Source organism: Triturus cristatus, chromosome 6 (genome assembly GCF_964204655.1).
Source record: "Triturus cristatus chromosome 6, aTriCri1.1, whole genome shotgun sequence".
Lineage (NCBI taxonomy): Eukaryota > Metazoa > Chordata > Amphibia > Caudata > Salamandridae > Triturus > Triturus cristatus.
In genome coordinates this window covers 1,692,912,834-1,692,932,594 of record NC_140589.1, presented here as the reverse complement: position 1 = coordinate 1,692,932,594, position 19,761 = coordinate 1,692,912,834, and the positions used below count along the sequence as shown (strand labels likewise).

General features: G+C 39.9%; 1 protein-coding gene across 14 annotated transcripts in view; it reads right to left on the bottom strand.

Moving 5' to 3' along the window:
* Positions 1-1,339: 1,339 nt before the first annotated feature.
* PROX1 (prospero homeobox 1) overlaps positions 1,340-19,761 on the bottom strand; it is a 105,807-nt gene continuing 87,385 nt past the window's right edge. For all 14 annotated transcript variants that reach the window (XM_085612899.1, XM_085612912.1, XM_085612900.1 and 11 more), the window contains one exon: positions 1,340-7,687. In XM_085612899.1, coding sequence (XP_085469025.1) covers positions 7,502-7,687 — 186 coding nt within the window. In that variant the 3' untranslated portion in view covers positions 1,340-7,501. The remainder of the gene's footprint in view (positions 7,688-19,761) is intronic.

The window sequence follows — 19,761 nt, the reverse complement described above, 5'->3', positions numbered from 1 at the left end:
GCAAAAGGGGAGGTGATTGAATGACGATGGGCTTGAGTTTAACTATCTGATACTAGCATGCAGTGCCTACTGGGATATTGGAGGATAGGGGAGAGTCACATCAGTTTCCTGTGATCACTGAATATGCTATAAGAAAGGAAGTATATGTATATTTTACTCATTTACCAAGCCACAAGTCTGCGTTTTTGTTACAAAAAGAAAAGTCAATAAACATGAAGTTAACCTCTTCTGTGCCCATGACGAGATAGTCTCGTCATGGAGCACGGTTGCGCTGTGCCCATGACGAGACTATCTCGTCATGAACCCAACCCACTAATGCAACGCCTGGCACAGGAGGGGGAAAGGGCGTGGCACTGAAGGGGTTAAAAATACTTGCATTCATGTGGAAAGCTTCAACAACTATTCTTATGAAAAATGGCTAATCTATTAGAATCAATACATTTCACCACCATAAATTATAATGCTAGGCTCTCTGCATCTACTTTGAAATAGGATGCAGCAAATTAATGTAGCTGCCACCTTAATCACTCGGAAAGCCTTCAACGTTTTCTGCAAATGGCCTGAAGTACATAGAAGATCGGGAAAGGTGCAACATGATGAGAGACACAGCAACAAAACAACTGCTATGCTTTTCATTGTCAGTGGCTCAGGCATGCATATGACAAAGATGGGTGGTTTTTTGGCAATTGTGTGGAGAAGATCGCAGGCCCCGATGTAAGCAAGGTAACTGGATAGATTTGTTCTTCGCAGTAACTTAGAAAAAAAGCTCCGCTTTTATAGTTTTCTCGACTTTTTATCCCTCACTCTTTTTCACATGAATCATAATGATTCACCATTTTTGCTAGTTTTTCAACATAGAGTTTATCCTGTTGTTTGCTGTTTTTAATAAAAATATATTGTAATGCTTTATTACGTAAGCAAAAGGATTCAGCCAAAACAGATGAAATTAAAACAAACAAATCTTACGGATTCTCAAGAAAGCAAATTCAAATTTGGTTACTTGTTCCTTTTGCTCCTTTGGCTAGAGATTCTAAAACAATGTATGTAAACAGCAATACAGAAAATCAATATGTTCTATTTGTGATGTAGTAACTTGCGCATTAATGCTATTTATAAAATAATGAAAAGTACAATGTTTTTATAAAGTTGCTTGCATTAGCAATTGAAATGTTAATATCATTCATACAGATGGATTAATTGACTGAAGGCCAAAGCTATGTCAAGAAAATCATAAGTATGTTAATTTCTACTGTCCTTATAGGAAACTAGGTGATTTTCCTAAATCAGTGCATCACATATTCTCAACTGTACAATTAGAAATAACTCCAAACAACGGCAATGAGCTTGCAATTTATATTTTATTTTGCACAAGCTTGCATATATACTGCACATACATTCAGTTTAGAGAAGATGGAAGGCACACAAGGCAATTGAACTACTGAATTCTTTAAGTGGTACAAAGCAAACAGGTTAAAGTCTGGAGAGTATACAAAAGCATAAAACACACAAAAATAAAATTCCCTCCTTCCAAAACAAATGTTTTAATTTTGTAGCTGCCGAGCTGAAAATTTATAAAGGATTTAAAAGCAATTATCTACTGCACCATTTCCCTTAAAGAGACAAGGAATCTTGTTGTTTAGTCATATGATCAATTAATATTACAGTACATCTTCGGTAATACAGTGTTGTACACCTTTTCAAATAAATTATGATAAATTAAACCAATAAATTATGCAAAGTCCTTAGAACTTGACAACAACAAAATATCCACAGTTGAAATTGCCTCTAGCTACAAAAGAAATCAAAATTTACTTTATCAATTCATTTATTATACTATTTTCAAATTAAAGGGTTTTTTCTTACAAAAGAGCATAATATGCTATTTACAACATATTGCTAAACAATATAAAGGCAGTTTTTCATGGTTTGTATTTATTTACATGAATGATAGCTAAGATAATACTGAGGTAAATCCTAACCTTTGACTCTTCCTCTTCAGTGTTCAAACTGGAAATGATGTATTCAAACTACAAGTTCAGGTTAATTTATTGTAAAGATTTAAGTTAGATTAACAAAATTTAGAAGTGCTTCATGTGCAAACATGTACATTTAGTTTCAATAAACAGATTCTGGCTTTGATGTTGAAATTAGAAACGGTACTTTGATAATTGGGTCTCTTCTATGTAATCTAATATACATACGTTTTTCAGAAGTTGCAAAGGTTAACTAGCAGTTTTTATCCTAGCATCAGAAATGAACATTCCAGCTTGAATTTCAACATATGATTTACAACTAACAGAAAATAAAAATTGCATTTTCTTAAACAAAACATGTAAGTGCAATACAGTAACTGCTTACTCAGAAGACAGTTGAATTCTTTAAGGGGAGCCTTTTGAAAACAATGCATAATAGAATTTACAAATACATACTTGTAACAAAAAGGGCAACATGTTTCATTTGTAATACTAACTACTATTTCACTGTATATCATACACAAGGCAAATTATTTTTGCATTTACTATTCGTGTACAACTTTTACTGTTCGCAGTTTTGAAACCATGATCTACATTACAAATTTTGCAATGTTGCTGGTGAGAATCCTATTTTAAATTCAAAATGCTCCACCATTTTCCCAACTTAATATTTACTTGTAACCATAATAAAACATTTCACTGTATAGTACTGCATATACACATAATAAAGTCTGACCTTTTACAGAAATTATATCACTTTACCTTTGATGAAAAACTGTTATTTCTTAAAAAATGTGAAAGTTGCCTTTCAATACCAATATACACTGAGTAGAGTATTTTTTTTATAAATTGAAAGTTTTGTACTTTTTTTGTTTTTTTAAAATCTTCCTCCTTATTCAATTACATCAACGCATATTATTTACATTGCTTTATAAAAGTTCCCCTCAATTTCAAATATTTACCCGGTACAGTAACACAAAAAAAATCAGCAAACTTAATACACTTTAATTAAATAATACTCATAGGCACAAAGCAAACCTCAGGAATACATAGGTGAACACTTTTTCAAATAGATACAACACCCTAACATCTTCCACATCTTTACCATGACTGTGAAACATTTGCATTACACAACCATAGATACAGAAATAATTATGCTTTTAATTGCAAATAGAACATTCTGCTCACAAAACATGTCTAAAATAGGATTTGAATCTAGATAGGAAAGTGTAGCATTTGCACTTCAGACTTGTATTTACATATCCAAATATTATGTATGTATATGTACATAATAAATGTATGTCACATTGTATGAACTATTGCTTCTATACTACACTCCTTTTAGGCTAAGAGATCACAATATCTTCACCACAGTTGTTACAAAAAATTGGCTTCTACAAGAGTTTTCAAAACTTGAATGCTGCTTAAACAATTGAGGAAAAAATAATTTGCTTTATCAAATGGTTCTAGAAACTCTTTTCTTCAAAACGTACAGTATTCTCATGCTTGGTTTTTAGAAAGACACAAAATATGCATAGCTATCAACATTATGTTAAACAGCCATAAATCAAACTCTAGTGCTTATTGCAACAGTAGAAAATGAATATAATGTTCAAAACATGAAATGGTAAGCCACAGAAGGCACAAGGACTTTTGTACTTGTGGGAAATACTGGTAATTTGAAGGCAGTTGATCCTTCCGCTGGTGCATTTAGGGTCTAGGCACAGACTACAACATCAGGTACATGTGCAAAAATAAATCTGAGTTACTAGAGGATGGCAGTGTGGCATTTCCTCATGGATTTCACCTTCATTTCCCATGTAAACTTTTCTTTTTGCTGTGAAAAGATAATCATCTGCCCACCAAGTAGCAACAGCTTAATGAAAATTGTAGCTGTAACATTACTAAAAAGAAAGATATTTCCTCTTCCGATTTAGTAAATGCAATCTTATATTCAGAAATATATTGGGAGGCACAAAGGCAATATGGCTATAATGCATTATTTTATTTTAATACTCAATTATTACAGTTTTGTTGCCAGATTGAGCAGGTGCAATAGTTCCCATATGATGAAAATCTTAGTTTTGAAAATTACTATATTTCAGTTATGATAAAGTATTGGGTGTTTTAAGTGTAATATCTTGTAGACCGGTATGTGCATTTTAGTCATTAAAATGCTCAAATATATGAAGCAAGTGTTGGTCTTTATCACTTACCAAGGCATATAAATCGATATTCTTTCAGTCTACAAATTAATTCTGATTTTGTGTATAAGGTGGAGATGCTGATTTCTCCAGCGTCTGATGTAATACCAGCCTAATTCTAGCCATATTAATAAAACATATTTGAAAAGATGTACATATATTTGATTAACATTAACTAGAACTGTGGGTAAATTCACTATTACGTTTTCCACTGTTGTTATCTAAATATAAGTATGCATATGTGTATCCACAAAGAAACACACAAATATGGGTAAAGAAACTAGATGCACCCTTTCTTTCTATGTATCTTTCTGGTATCTCTCATTAACTAGAGAATGTCAATATTAACTACTAAATGTACCCGACCTGGTGACATTTCAAAACATGTTTTTGTTTGTTTTGTTCCCACTCCTTAGTTTCTGCCAGTGCTTAAGACTAATGACATAGGATCATAGGACTGTGCTATTTAATCTTACATCAGCAGGCTTATAAACCTTCATGCTGGCAATTTCTTGGACACATTTTTGTCCATCAGAAGTATTTGTAAATGAAGTGTAACTGAAGCAGTTATCAAAAGAGAGAGATAGCTGGAGAGTCCTAATTGTGGCCAATACCCCAACATGGGTAGTAGGCAAAAGTAAGCAAGTAAGTGACGTGGTTATTAATCTGGCCATCTAGGTAGTCGTGTGGATACATGTTTACTCTCCAAAATGAACACAGTTCCTTTACAAAAGGAGCACTGTCATACAGGATGAACATAATGCTGCTGACCAAAATTCTGCGTGTTGCAGTGACTCATTCGTCAACATATTTTATTTCTTAAAATATTACACATGTACTTCTGAACAAAGATGGGCAAAATATGTATTTTTAAAATGTAGTGCAGAGGGAAAGTGAGATAAGGTGTTAAAAAAATAATTTGTAAAATGGGCAGAGTAGGAAACTCAATCAAGTTGTTCCCTATGGTCTAGAAAGATTCAACAATGTTGGAAAGGAGGAGGGCAGTCTCTGGGTATGTGTCTTCGGTCTCAACAGTGACTCTGTTATTTAATCTGTTATTAAGACATCTACCTCACTTTACTTGCACACTCATCACACAATGGTTACTTTCATGAAGAAAAGACATTATACATTTGTAGTTAGAAGTACTGAAATGAGTACAATCTATTTACAGCCAAGTCAATACTAAGCGTTGAATAGTGATAAAAACAGTTGAATACATAAAAGATAAACCTATCCATATTGAAGGATGATTGGAATTACAAGTCTGAAGATTAATTAATTATGTAATTGAGGAATGTTTGCATTTTATGTATATGACAAATGAAGATATACTGAAGTGAGCCCACGAAAATGGCAGTTCTTTCTTGTATTGCAGATTAGTCATCAACAGCGTTAGTTGTATCCTACAGATTCATACATGAAGGGAAACATATTTTAACCAGAATGAGTTTTGTTTGAGAGGAGATATGCTTAGCACTCTGATTACATATTCGGATTTGCCACTTAGTAAAAGTGTCATTTGGTGCTCCTCTCTTGCCAAGTAGAAAAGACATGATGGAGTTTTATCATTTTTAGAGGAATGTTTCTTTATTGTTGCTTCTTGTAGTATTTCTGCATACTTACATCTGAGACAAACAAGTTTCAATTTAGACCATGATTTTGTGTTGCATGTTTCCTTAGTTATTGAAGATGAAATACCAGTAACACCCTGCCCAAGCACTACATTGAACCTCAAATGAATAACCAGGTCTATCACTTTTAAAGTCAAATAAAGTGTGGCACTGTTCATTCCCTCCCCTTCAATTAATGGCGGCATAGCTTCCTTCCCATGCATTACTGATGGCATTAACCAACACTCAGCCTGCCTTGATAACATGCTCATCGGGATTCCATGGTGAAATATACATCACCAACCATGGAGTGGCATAGTACTTTCAAGGTAGTTAATTTCTGACTTTTCCATATATATCTATCCATTTAACCCTGCATACCTGCATACCTCTTCTTTGATATAAAGCTGATACATGCTGTATGTTGCTTCCAGATGAACTAGATGCATTATATTGACAGAACTTCCTTGTTGAAGACTACCAAGTACACACGAAGGCACTAAGTAGTCAGGTGAGTGCCCACGTGTAATCTCTAGCAATACATCAACCCACAAATCACAAAAATCCTCATCACTTCTCTGCTGCTAAAGTTCTTATGGCTTGTCTCAGGGCTCTTGCATTCTGACATCATAGTCCTCAACAACTACAATAAAACCTGCTCCATCCACCCAGTAACAGTCCGTGCTTCCATGCTGCATCCCCTGATGTACACAGGCTGCTGGGCAACATCCATCTTCGGTCCCTGGAAGCTGCAGGATGCAGTAGTGCTGCATACTTTACCATTCACTGGATCCTATGGGATGGTAACTCTCACACCAACCTATTCCTATAATGCTGCAAGCTCTCTTCTATACTCGGTGAACTCTACCTGGGAGGACATTTCCTGACACACAGAGTTTGCTTTAGAAACAGGATAGAAAGAAATGGCAACCTGTCAAAGGTTTCAATGGGCAAAAAGTGTGTGAGCCCTGGTTGAAAGACTTTTTAACATTAAATTCCCTCCTGTACGTGCTTAGCTGATCTATTTAATTGTATATTTAATCCACAATATTTGTGAAACATCTGCGTGGAACAGTGTTTAGTCTCAGACTGTAAAGTATCAGTTATATGCTATTCTTTCACCAATAATCATGGACAAAACGAATTCCAATAAGGAAAAGTGTCAAGTTCAGGAATAAATGTTTTAGTGTCTTCGTGAGTGCTTAAAATGTTTATGTTGCACGTTCAGTACTTGGAACAGGATCTGGGATATTTGTCAAAGAGATCCAGGTTTCTGAAAGTACTATGTTCAGACATTTGGCAGTATCAGCACACTGTGCCTTTTACGACCTGCAGTTTTGTGCTATGACTTATCTTGCGTGATGAAAAGGCTACTCTGCAACGAGCAATGTTTGATGAACACACCTTTTTTTACACTTAATGCCCTGACTTGCTAAAATCAATATCGTGTCCCTGAAAATTACCTTATCCAGAGTCCAAAATGTTAAGGGTCTTGGGTAAAGAGCAGAGAGCATAAGCGACATAATTAGCCCCTTCAACCTGACACAATAAAATAAATAAATAGAATCCATAAGGAATTACATATTCAAATACATAGACATATGTATGTAAATATAGCAATTATATACACATATATGAAATTACTAAGGAGACACATAATTTGGGCATCCGTGTTGGGGTGCTGCTACGCCCAGTTGGCGCCGCGGGCTCGCTACTCGTGGAGCAGCTCTTGCAGGCAGTTTGGGGATTTGAAAATCTCAGGGACTTCACTGTCCAGCTTACAAATGACCTTGTAGATGGCCTTCTTCCAGGAGGGATCAACATCTTTGCCGGCAATAATGGCATTGAAAAACTCTCGTAACGTGATCTGCGCCACTTCCAGGAATCTCTCCGGGACCTGCCGACACAAGGAGACAATGGCATTAATGAAGTTTACAGTTTCAGGCCTCCGCTTCTTCAAAGGAGAACAAAGCTCATTCTTGCTGGCAAGAAGGGGCTTAGCGTACATGACACCTGCGCCTTCTAAAAATGGCCGCCTCCATTCTCTTCTGGAGAGCAGTTATTTATAGGGCCAGAGCGCCACAGTTTCAAAGTATGTGCCTGGTGTGTTTGCAAGGTCTGTCAGTCTGCTGCAGCAATCTCTAGGCCTGCTCGGTACACTCTGGTGGAAGCAGACAATGTAAATGGCACAGGAGCAAGGATTACCAGCAGGCTAGATTTCACAAGAAACATGGTTAATCTGAGGACTGGGCGCAGTCGCAGGCATAAAGGTCACAACTCAGATTATATTCTGACACAACTTTGCAAGTACTTCATGAGAGCCTCCTCTTTGAATTTACAAAAAATAAATGTATGTTCCATTCTTAACAATAATCATCGGGACAGTCGCCTAGTATGTGAGAAACCATCCCACTGAAGTGTCACTCTTTAAAGTCACAGTCTCCTCCCTGTCCCAGTGTGTGGAGTGCTATGTGGAAAGGTTCATTGATATGACTTTATAATTATGGCTTTTAATGGAGCCAAGGCAAAGAGGCTGTCAAATTCCATTCTCTGGATAAATGTGAAGAGAGGTGTTACTGATATACCTTTCCTTCCGTGCCTGCAGCAGTAACTTGAAGACAGAGGCTCAGGGGGCGCTCATTAAATAAGGGAGAAAAACATGGCTGCCAGCCTGCCTCAGTGTCACCACACTGAAGGCCTGGTTCACAAAGGTAGCTTACACTTTTGAGGAATTTACACTTGTGAGTAAGTTTATTACATTTTTGGCTATTCACAAAATCTGATTGTAAATTACACTGTTGGAGTACTTTTACACTCGGATTTTGTGAATAGCTAAAAAGTAGTAAAGTTACTCAAAAGTGTAAATTACTCAAAAGTGTACCGCCCCCTGGCCCTTCTGATTGGTGGCGACGTGTAAGTTACACTTTCATAGGAAATGTACCCTCAGAGTTTGAGACTAGCCATACAGTAACAAACTTACTCCTCAGGCCCAGAGTTCTGAAGCTGCGGTGCATGAATTAGTAAAAGATTAGCTTCAACGTTGTTTATAGTGTCGTCGAGATATAAAAGATAGTCATGACACGTTAATATTTTCAGCAGGCAATGGTGTAAAGTTTGCTAAACCTCTCGACGTGCCTCTGTCTTCTATACACTGCCTGGTGATACGAGTCAACACATTTGGCACTACCTCCGAACAAATGGCTTCAAACGCTCATCGATGTGACTAGTTAGCTGTCAGAATGGGGCTCATAGAAGCACAGTATTTCATCAGCTCGTGAGAAGTAGCATTTATCCAGTTGGCGGAAACTGCATCAGCGCTTTGCTTTACTGTCACAGGCTTTGTAGCACACATGAATTAGGGATAAGAGTTCATGCCACTTTAGATGGCACTACTTCACAAAGACCTAGCCATGCACTTTGGTAAGGGGACGCCAGATTAGATTTAGGGTGCAGACTCTAAGAAGGGAAGATACTACTAAAAACAAGCACTGATAAAGGCAGGTTTTGACTTCCTATAACGCAAACAGTCAGAGGCACATAACAAACAGGGACACTTTAAGCTTACATTCTTGAACACACTCCAACACAACTACTGCTATACCAAGCAAAAGCTATATAAGCAATCATGCACAGAGAAAAGACACGGAGGCACCCATGTGCAAAGACCAACAAACAGTTACACACAAAAACCAGTAGACAGAAAGCAATGCCTGCCATGCACATAAACCAATGGATATATTGGGACACATGCGCATTGGTCAAAAGACACAGAGGAACTTGCGTGTATAGAACCAGCACTTACAGAGAACTCTTAGGAGCATCAGGCATCCACAATTATACACAACACTGCGCAGTATCAGACACCTATACTTATTCACAACCATGTGCAGCATTAGGCATCAGCGCTTATATGCCCTGTGTACCATCAGGCATCAGCACTTATACAGAGCCCGGTGTTATATCAGGCATCAGCACTTATACTGAGCCCGGTGTTATATCAGGCATCAGCACTTATTCAGAACCCTGTGCACCAAGCATCAGGACTTATACAGAGCCACGTGCAGCAACCATGTGCATGCCATCCATTACACTTACTACACAGGGCTCTGTGCTGCATTAGGCATCATCACCACTTATACAGTGGAGCATATGGTAGTGTGCACCACGAAAGTACATAGAAATGTGAAGTAAGAAAGCCCAGGGTAATGTGTATCGGGGAGCATGAAGCCCAATGAGAGCATCGACAGGGACCCAGGGCCGCAAGTATAGCATTTTTTGCGTTATAAATGCAGAACTACTAGTGTTAAAATGAAACAAAATGCAGGAATGGATTTGCTTCCCATGCCTGACAAGGAAGAACTGAAGAACATTTCAGAGGGAAACATTGAATTTTCAACCTTTCTTTGTTGTGCATTTGAGGATTCCTTTTGAGAGGACGGAGGATCCTTGCGAGTAGATACCATTTTTAACCTGACCTACTATTTACCCAAGCTGGTAGTCAGACCCTGCAACATAGGTACCAGACTCATTTGGAGCAAAGATATGTTTTTGTTATCTTTGCAACCAATATTAAGCTTTTCAGTTCTTTCCTTTCCCACCAGGCTATGGATGGAAATCTTTTATATTGTAAGTGATAAATAATAGGACTTGTGACATTTGGGACAGCGTGGCTGCATGACATATGTCGATGACATTTTCTACTGCCATCCTAAGAGCAAGAGACGGGCACTTTATAGTATTATAGTATAGTATTAGATATTTCCATTCGTGAAAAACCTCCTAATTATTCACTTTTTATCCATCTATAACTTTAAATCATATGTGGCCCTCAAAATAATCAGCCCCTGCTTTCAACTGCTATGTAGGGGCAAATAAATAATTGGGGAGCCATACATAACACATTCTGTCCTTCGTGCCCTAAATGTTTTTTAAAAATCCCACCAGGTACACCTTCACGCTCCTCTGTGCCTTCCCTACCCTCCCCGGCCCAAAGCTGTGCTCTCTGCTGTCCGTCAGAGCAGAGAGCCAGTTCTGCTCTAACAGGCTCTCAAAGAGCTCTGTCAGAGTAGCCTGTAATTCCTTTATGACTTAGCACCCACTGTTGCTATGTCATAGCAGTGAATAACGAAATTTAGAATTGGGGATTCATGATGGTGGTACTCAATCAGATGCATATATTGCATATTGCTCTGAATGTTTATGTTCATGATGCTGGCATGCTGCATATGTTGTCTAAAATGATTTTCTGCGTTTGTTGCGATGATTTTATATGGATGTAATTTCAGCTTGTATTACTTTTATGTGTGTTTCTTTTATGGCTTTGGCCGAATAAAGATTGATTTGATTCTATATTGCATTATAGATGGGTAACAGTCAATTATTGGGATGTGTTTCTCCTCTGGGCTCTGACTGACATCAAATAAACAATAAGACTGAATCTCGAGTTGTCAATAATGGTGAAAAGCATCTGCATGATTCACTTTTAACCATCTATAATTTGTTATGTTGTGTATGGCTTCCAAAATCCTCTGTTTTCAACTGCTTTGAAGTGGCGGAGAAGTAATTGGAGGTGGGCATACATATCATGGCCTCTCCTTCATAACCCAAATGTAAAAAAATAAAAAATAAATACCTTACTTGCAATCCTTAACCAACATCTACCACATTCCCTGCCTTCCTTCCCTCTCCTGCAGCTGTGCTTGCTGTGTTCAGTCAAAGCAGACAATCAGCATTGCATAGACAGGCTCTAAGAGAGCCCTGTCAACCTAGGCTGAGAGGCCTTTGTGACATAGCAACAGTGGGTAACTAGTTTTGTTATCAAATGAGGGTACATCATAGCAGTGACTTACCAGATTCTTAATCTGGAGCAAAGGATAGAGGCTTCCTATGGACGTCATGCACAGTAATACAATTAGCGCTTGCTCTGGGTGTTGACGAAATGACTGGTTCTACTCTTATATTGCTGGACGTGTATCATACAAGCACATGGTTGGTGTTCTGACTGCATGGATGAGCCTCTACCGGCATAAATGAAATCTGTAGACTGTGTTGTTTATTCCTGCAAATGAGGTTTGTCAGCTAAATCCCTGGGCATCACCATAGACACAAACCTGTCAATGAAAGAACACATCAAAAATACAGCCAAAAGTGCACTCTACACACTAAAACACCCTAAGAAAATCAAATAGTTTTTTCCACCTGAAGATCTTAAGATGGTAGTACCATCCCTATTCCTCTCAAAACTGGACTACGGCAATGCCACCCTGACAGGAATTCCCAAAATCCACCTTCAGCCCCTAAGTACTTTTCTCAATGCGGCTGTCAGGCTCGTCACAGGAACCAAGCGGTTTGAACACATCTACCCAGCTTTCAAAAGACTCACCTGGCTTCCCACTGAAGGAAGGTGCATCTACAAGACAACATGTATCAGCCACAAATCCCTACATACTAAAAAAGAACCAAATATCTTGAATTGAAACTATTGCTAGAAGGAAATGGCCGGGCTCTGAAAAGCTAAACTTGCTTCTTCTCACACCTCCTAGACTTAAAACAAAGCATCAGAGGCACTCTCCTTCTCTAGAAATGCCCCCAAGATTTGGAACTCTCTCCCTTAGGACCTGCGCTGCAACCCCTCCTTTTCTTGCTTCAAACAGGACCTCAAATCTCTATTAATCAACAACTACTTCAGCTAGAACATGTGATGACTTACGTCGCCCAAAGTCATAACCCTCTTGGTCAATTCCTGCAGGGGAAGTCCACTGGCATTTTGACTACGCTGATGCAAAGCCTATCCCTTTCGCCAGTACCCAATTGCTTGATTGATAAATATTACTGTATTCTTACTGTGTTTACTTTAATGTTCTGTTGTCTTATATTTTTCTATATGATTGTCTGTTATTTCCACCTGACCCTTGTCATGTACTTGTGAAAACGTATTCTCTAAACATGTAACGCACTCTGATACCTTTGAGTATAGCCATTGCTATATAAACTCACAAATAAATAAATAGATCTTGTTGCTGTCATCTGTAAGTAGAACACTAAGTTCTTTTGGGAACTGGAGGTGCCCAGGTGAACAAAGGCATGTCGGAGGAGGAGAAACAGTGAAGAATATTGCTATTTAATCCCATTTGAGACTCCAGGGTGCTAATGAGGGTCGGATGGTTGACTGTGTCGAAGGCAGCTGACAGAAACAGCTAAATCAGGAGGCAGGGGTCATCTTTATCTGTGGTCATGAGGGTTTCATTTTACCTTGGAATGTCCTATCATGCTATGTCCAAAGAGGCATTAGAGCAAAATAAAAAACACTTATCTATGTAAACAGGGAAACACCTTGTGAAATGTGTCCACTCTCTGTCAACGGGATGCTGCATTGTCTTTGGCCAGGCTGCGTTGCCTGTGCCGCAGAAATGACTCGTCTCCTCCTCCTCCTCTTCCCAGTTGCTTTACCTTCAAGGATGATTTGTTTTATTAAACCGACTGTCCCCAGCCTCTGCAGTACATAATAAAAGCCTGACATAGCAGCCTGCCTGCCTTCTGTGTCCTGCAGATCCTCATCATAGGTGTCAGGACATACCAAGGTTAGCGGTCACTGGAACCGCACTCGCTGGCCCAGCCTTGCCAAGTGCTCTTGGCAGATGAACGAATGTCACGGCAAATATATGGGGAATCGCAAAGGTTAAGGGAACTGCAGACTTTCCTCTTTTCTGGACCCCGCGCATGTAGATTTCTATCTTTCTCAAAAACATACATTGTTTCATCAGCGGCTTGTCACCAACACTTCGGCATCCTTATTACAGCCTCCAGAGATACTGATAGCGGCACCTTTTGTAAGCACCAGGCCTTCGCTTGGACATCGTGCCTAAAATGGCCGACATGTTATCTGTTTTTTGCACACCAAGGGCGCTCTGTGAGAACTGTCAGGTTTTCTTCATTGCTAAGGCCAAGATTTGCGACTATATCCTCGAGTGGTGCTAATGTGGCAAATTGTTTCCTCGCAGAGCGTCTGAGGTCTTTTGTTTGTGTTTGCTACTATAAAAGGGCAACACAATGCCGACTATAAGAAGAAGACAATGTCAAGGAGAAAAGGGTATTGGTATTTTGGACACTCTTGACTGCTCGCCTTGGAGAGAGAGTTATTCTTGTCACAAACCCTTTTGTCTGCATCTGCTGACTGCTTGCCTGTAGCCAGCAGCATACTTTAACTGTTTTGTCACCTCCTAACATCACATGCATCAGCTGTTGTGCTTTTGTTACGGGTATTGTCGAACTAATCCTCTGTGGCTGTTATACATTGCAGTAAATAACAGAGAAACTGCTTCTCAGACAATTCGCCATGAATATTTCAGATGGCTCTTTACAACTCTGATTCACAAAATAATAATAAAAAAAGAATCATAAGACACTCGAACAACGCCCAGGTGCCTTAAAGCTAACTAGGCGCCCGGTTCATCTTATTAGATAAATTAAATTATTTCCCTCTAAAATGTTATCCCAAAGAAAAGTGCATGGCTTTTAAAAACTCTGGCGATTTTACAACGCACCTGCCAGTTTATGGCTGTGAAATATTGCCTCTGCAATTGCAGGATGTGATAAGAAAAAGCTGCCAGCGATATATAAACCCTCCTTGAATAAGGACGCCAATAAAAAAAACACACAATGCATCTTTCAATGTGCATTGCAGCATCTCGGGAAAAAAGTCCTCTTTTTCCTATGCAGTTTGCGGACTATGCAAGATGTATTGACAATAACGCTGTATTTTGCAAAGCTTTGCTGATTTTTTCCCCCAATGCACAGAAAGCCCAGGTAAAAAAAGATCTCCTTGGAAAGGAGACCGGCAGTTCAAGTACTTTACCGAGCATTCATTCACCCTTGTGTGCGCGTGAGCCCTCTAAACAAACTGCCCTATCCCCGCTGTTTGTTAAGTCAATATTGATCAAGGAGACACGGACCTGACAGCAGCGGCACAAGCCGGGGACTTGCACTGCAGACAGAGTGGACTTAAAAGGATAAACTCAGATGTTTTAGTAGCTGCGCGCTGAGATTAGCAGATAAAGTGACAAGAACGTACGCCGTGTCCCGCGCCCCCACCGCCCCCCAAGACTCTCCTGTTTCTATGTATAGGTCTGAAATCAAACATTACCCGGCCTTCACTGCGCCTCAGCCACTCACCGCGGAACACGCCGCCTAAGATAACAAGCACTGGCAAAGCAAACATGCCTGGCTTTTTGTTAGGGTCAGTGGTGGGTAATAGTTGGGCTACTTTGTGTGTGTTATCCTCAGCTGTCCTAGAAATGAATGCAGTGGGCTACAGACTGCATTCGTAGAGGTTAACTCTACCCTAAAAGAAGAGCCTTAAGTCAGAAGATGAAGTTTGCCTTGTAGGAAGTGAACTTAAAAAGCATGCATAGTCAAATGTAGCACTGTATGTAGGTTTTGTCAGAGGGCCAGCATTTTTAAGAAAGCCTTTATGCTTACATGGTAAGTCCAACAACAGGTCACTATGACAGCAAATTAAAATAAATGCAGAAGCAAGGGAGATTAGTGTGACTTTACAACAGGATACAGCACCTGGGACCTCCTAAATCGGTGATAAAAATGTTGTCATGTCAGCCAATGCATCAACAAATACTTGAGACAAAAGCTACTAGAATGATTGTGAAATAGTATTACCGCACACTGTATAGTTCCCACAAGCAATGGGTGCTCACTCTTTAGGCCAATCATCCAAGAGACCCCAAAATTTACAAGATGCAAGACAAAGCGAGAAGCACACATATATGTATCAAAAAATGAAATCTCATGTGGGAATGGTACCCAAAAGAAAGTAAAGAAACAGAGTTACAGCAATGTTAAATTAAACAAAATAAACATCACAAAGCTTTAGGCTTTTTTCCGAAAATGTATCTTTTATTTCTTTTCTTTCATTAAAAGCTGGGACAAGGACAAAGCCAATGCGTTTCGTCCCTAAACATAGAGACTTCTTCAGGGCAGAAAATTCAGAAAACTGTGGTAGAGCCTGAGTGATGAACTTTGGGGTGGCTAGACACTTCCCTGTGTTTTTCTCACAAACGTATTCTAAACAATTTCTATTTCCAACTCAGGTATAAAACCCAAAATTAAATTTTCTTTTTATGAGTAGAAAGAACATCAAGTTTCCAATCAGGTCTCAAATTTTGAATCAAGTCTTGAGTCCCGGCATGATTCTCATATGAGGACTCGTGTTTTCTCACAGCACACACCACCAGCAATCAAAATGCTAGTCCTCACATGAGAATCATGCCAGGATTCAAGACTTGATTTGAAATTTGAGATCTGATTGGAACTTGAAGTTCTTTCTACTTACAAAACAAAGATTTAATTTTGGGTTTTATACCTGGGTTGGAAATAGACATTGTTTGGGATACGTTTTTGAGAAACACAGGGAAGTGTCCAGTCAACCGTAAGTTCATCACTTGGGCTCTACAACAGTTTTCTGATTTTTTTTGCCCAGAAGAAGTCCCTATGTTTATGGATGAAACATGTTGGCTGTGTCCTTGTCCCAAGTTTTAATAAAAGAAATGAAATAAAAGAAACATTTTTGGAAAAAGCCTAACATTTTGTGATGTCTATTTCCTTCGTTGTAACATTGATGTAACTCTGCTTCTTTATTTTCTTTAGGGAACTTTTCCGCATGAGAATTTTTAATTTTTTGACTCCTATACATGTGTATGCTTCTCGCTTTGTCTTGCTTCAAGAAATACATCTTATCACCATAACCTAATGAAAGTACAACTAGGACAATGTAATGGATCACGAAATGCCACAGCCTTAATGGTGAGCGCATTCAAGCCATAAAATGGCAGAAGTGGGCTGATCCAAAGCCCACTCTTGCTCTGTACTGTATTCGAAAAACGGTCCAGCGGTATATAATGAGTGCATGGTCCATACACAGGTAAAGTGGCATTGCAATGAGTCGTCCTACTCAGGGCCGGACTGGGAACCAAAACCGGCCCTGGCAAAGTGATCGGCCGGGGCTTGGGGGTGCCGCGAGCTCTTTGCCAGGGCCGGTTTACGACCGATTTTGTTACAGGGACGATTTTGCAGCTATGCTGCAAAACCGGCCCTGTAACAAAAACGGCCCCCAGGGGCCCAAAACCGTCCCCCACCCGTGCGGCGCACCGGGGGATTGCCCGGTGCCCGCTAAGGCCAGTCCGCCCTGGTCCTACTTAGGCTTGAGTGACACTTGAGGAGGAACTGAAGTGTATGAATCTGGCATGGGCAAACTTTATGAGATGAAGATGGATGAGCAAATCAAAATGCATAAACTTTTGCAGGACCCAGTAGCTGAATCAAATTAGCAATCTCATTTTTTTTTTTACAAATATGTTCCTTTCTTTAAGATTCTGAATTACCCTTGGTTTTCTGTCTACAGAAATATCTACTGGCAACCCTCTTCCTTGCGTAAGGGGAAGAGCATATTGTATGGTATGTCTATTACATGGATAATGAACTTCTGACTGCAGAGTTGTTGGCGGTTCGGTTCCAATCATTTAGGGTAAGTGCTAAGAAACATCATTCTGGCATCACTGCTAGGGCCAATAACTGCTTGCTATCAGAGCATGAGGTAGATTTGCTCTAACTAGCTATAAATGGTTTTACACCGCTGATGATAATGACTTCTACCCTCCCTAAGTCAAGCCCAAGGTTTGAGGGTGAGGGGAGAAGCCCAGGAGCAAGGTTCTTCCCCAGTGAAGAAAGGGATAGTACTCTGCAGTTGTGCTGTGTTACTCTTTCAGGGAGGCACACATGGAAATGATTCACTGGGAGCCTTAGGCCTGGTCTGCAGCATCATGGAGGACACACTTTTGAAATTCTAACATGATCATTCTCTTACATTTGACTCTATCAGCACCATTAGTATGGAAAGATGTCACAAGACTGACTGGGAGGGGAGTGGCCAGTTTGCAGGCTGACCTCTCACCACTGCACCAGTGAAGTCTCCTGCCTCCAAAGCTGGTCCAAGAGAACATGGAGCCTATATCCTAAATTAGTACAGCACCATAGGAGAGTGGGGAACCCTATCGCCGAGTAGACAGCAGTAAAAAAGCTATTGATAGTTCAACAAACATCCAAATGGCCTTGCTACATGGACAGGTGGTATATGAAAGGCATGGACAGTATGCTGCAGCAGAAGTGGAGTCTGAGTAGGACATTGCGTGACAATAGTTCATGTGCTGTTCCATTGCTCATCACTGAACACAAGCGTTGCCTCTGGTATCTTTGGTGGCCTCATTTGTAAATTTGGGATACTCTGGGCCAGACACAACACACGTACCAGCAAACACTGAGAAAGCACTGGACAACAAGCAAGACATTGAAAATGTTTTACTTAGGGTATTGAATCTTCTCAGTGAATGTGATAAATAAACGAAGACTAGGGAGCAGGCCTGATTCCGAATTCATCCGGCCGGGTATAAAGTGAGTAAAGGGACTGACAAGTGACATGACATGGGACTTCGCTGGGAGCACATAGATATGGACCAGTCCATTGGTAAAACATCATAGAAGGGAACTATCCTATTGGCTGTGTACGTCTATTTATTTGATAACATTTTAGTCTCAAGTACTCAAGGGCCAGTAGGCTTAAGGAACTGCCTTTAATTATTTCCACCTCATCACACAGGCGAAAACAAGACTCTGGTTATTGAGCACTTACTACCGACAACTGTCTGTGCCGGGGGACAACATTAGCAACACAGCCTGCCTTTAATCAGCTGCAAGGCAGCTGGATGAGGCAGACAAACATAATCTGTAGCACCTTTAAAACGGTAAATGCAAACTGAAAATCCGACAATTCACCCATGAATTTCTTCACTCTACAGCCCTTACTATGTGTGGCCAGGTGTTTGGTGCGATAATTAGCACACCCGAAACAATCCCACTCTGACGAGTTCGGAATTTATCAGGTTCTATTGATATTATCCTATTATAAGTTTTAGCCTTGAAATTAGGCATCAAAATTGATTTTGGTGTTGCCACAACTAAATCTGCATATCCTGGTATTTAAAGGGGATTTTTTGTTCTTTAAATTCTGCCATGTTTGACCTGCCAAAATTTAACAAAGGGTGTGAATTTGTGTGATAAACAGCGCAAAACTTATATTTGTGATGTCAGCACAAACATCACCGTTTACTGGTCCACTGATAATAAGGCACTATATGGTACCCTTAAGCTGTTTTTATCTCTTTTGTTTGAGAAAAAAAAGTATTTAATAAAAGTGTGATTCACACATGCACACACTGCTTGGCTAAATGATAGACAACAGCTATATGTCTTACCCTTTAAATAAATGCATGTAGGTGCTGGTCGGTTTACAAGATCCGATGCATACATTCTTTGAACAAGGATTTGTTTGAAGAAGATTTGCTATTACCTCTTCGATAAATGGTCAAACACATCAGCAGCCCTTCACTAACTGTGCCAAGGGATGCTTACTGTTCGTATGGCGCAAACAATGAACTCGGACACCTATATGGTTGCTCCTCGGATGACGGCGCGTGGCTGCGCTGCATTATTAATGCGGCACACGTGTCCACGCGCCCGGAGCAGCTGCACTCAAGGCTGCTGCGCGCGCAAGGCCTACGAGCGTTTCAGGTTTCGTCGCCAGGGCCCGCCACACCGAGCCCGAAGAGAACAACCTTCCGCTGAGCAAAATTCAGGAGCTTTCTTCAAACATTAATTTAGGAAAATCAATAGCCCTGTGAGCTGAGGCGTTATTGCGCGATAATCTGGCCGGAGAAGCACTTTGTCAAACAGGTTTCAGTTTTCTGGGCCTGATAAAGACGGTTTCAAAACGGGTCAGCGTGTCGCAACCACGGTTTGAAAGCTATGTGGCCTTCGAACATTCTGCCTGCTTCTACTACAAAGCTGGACAAACAGACTTTAAAGCGATAAGGGCGCTGCTCGGTGGAGCTGTCTTCCAACTGGTCG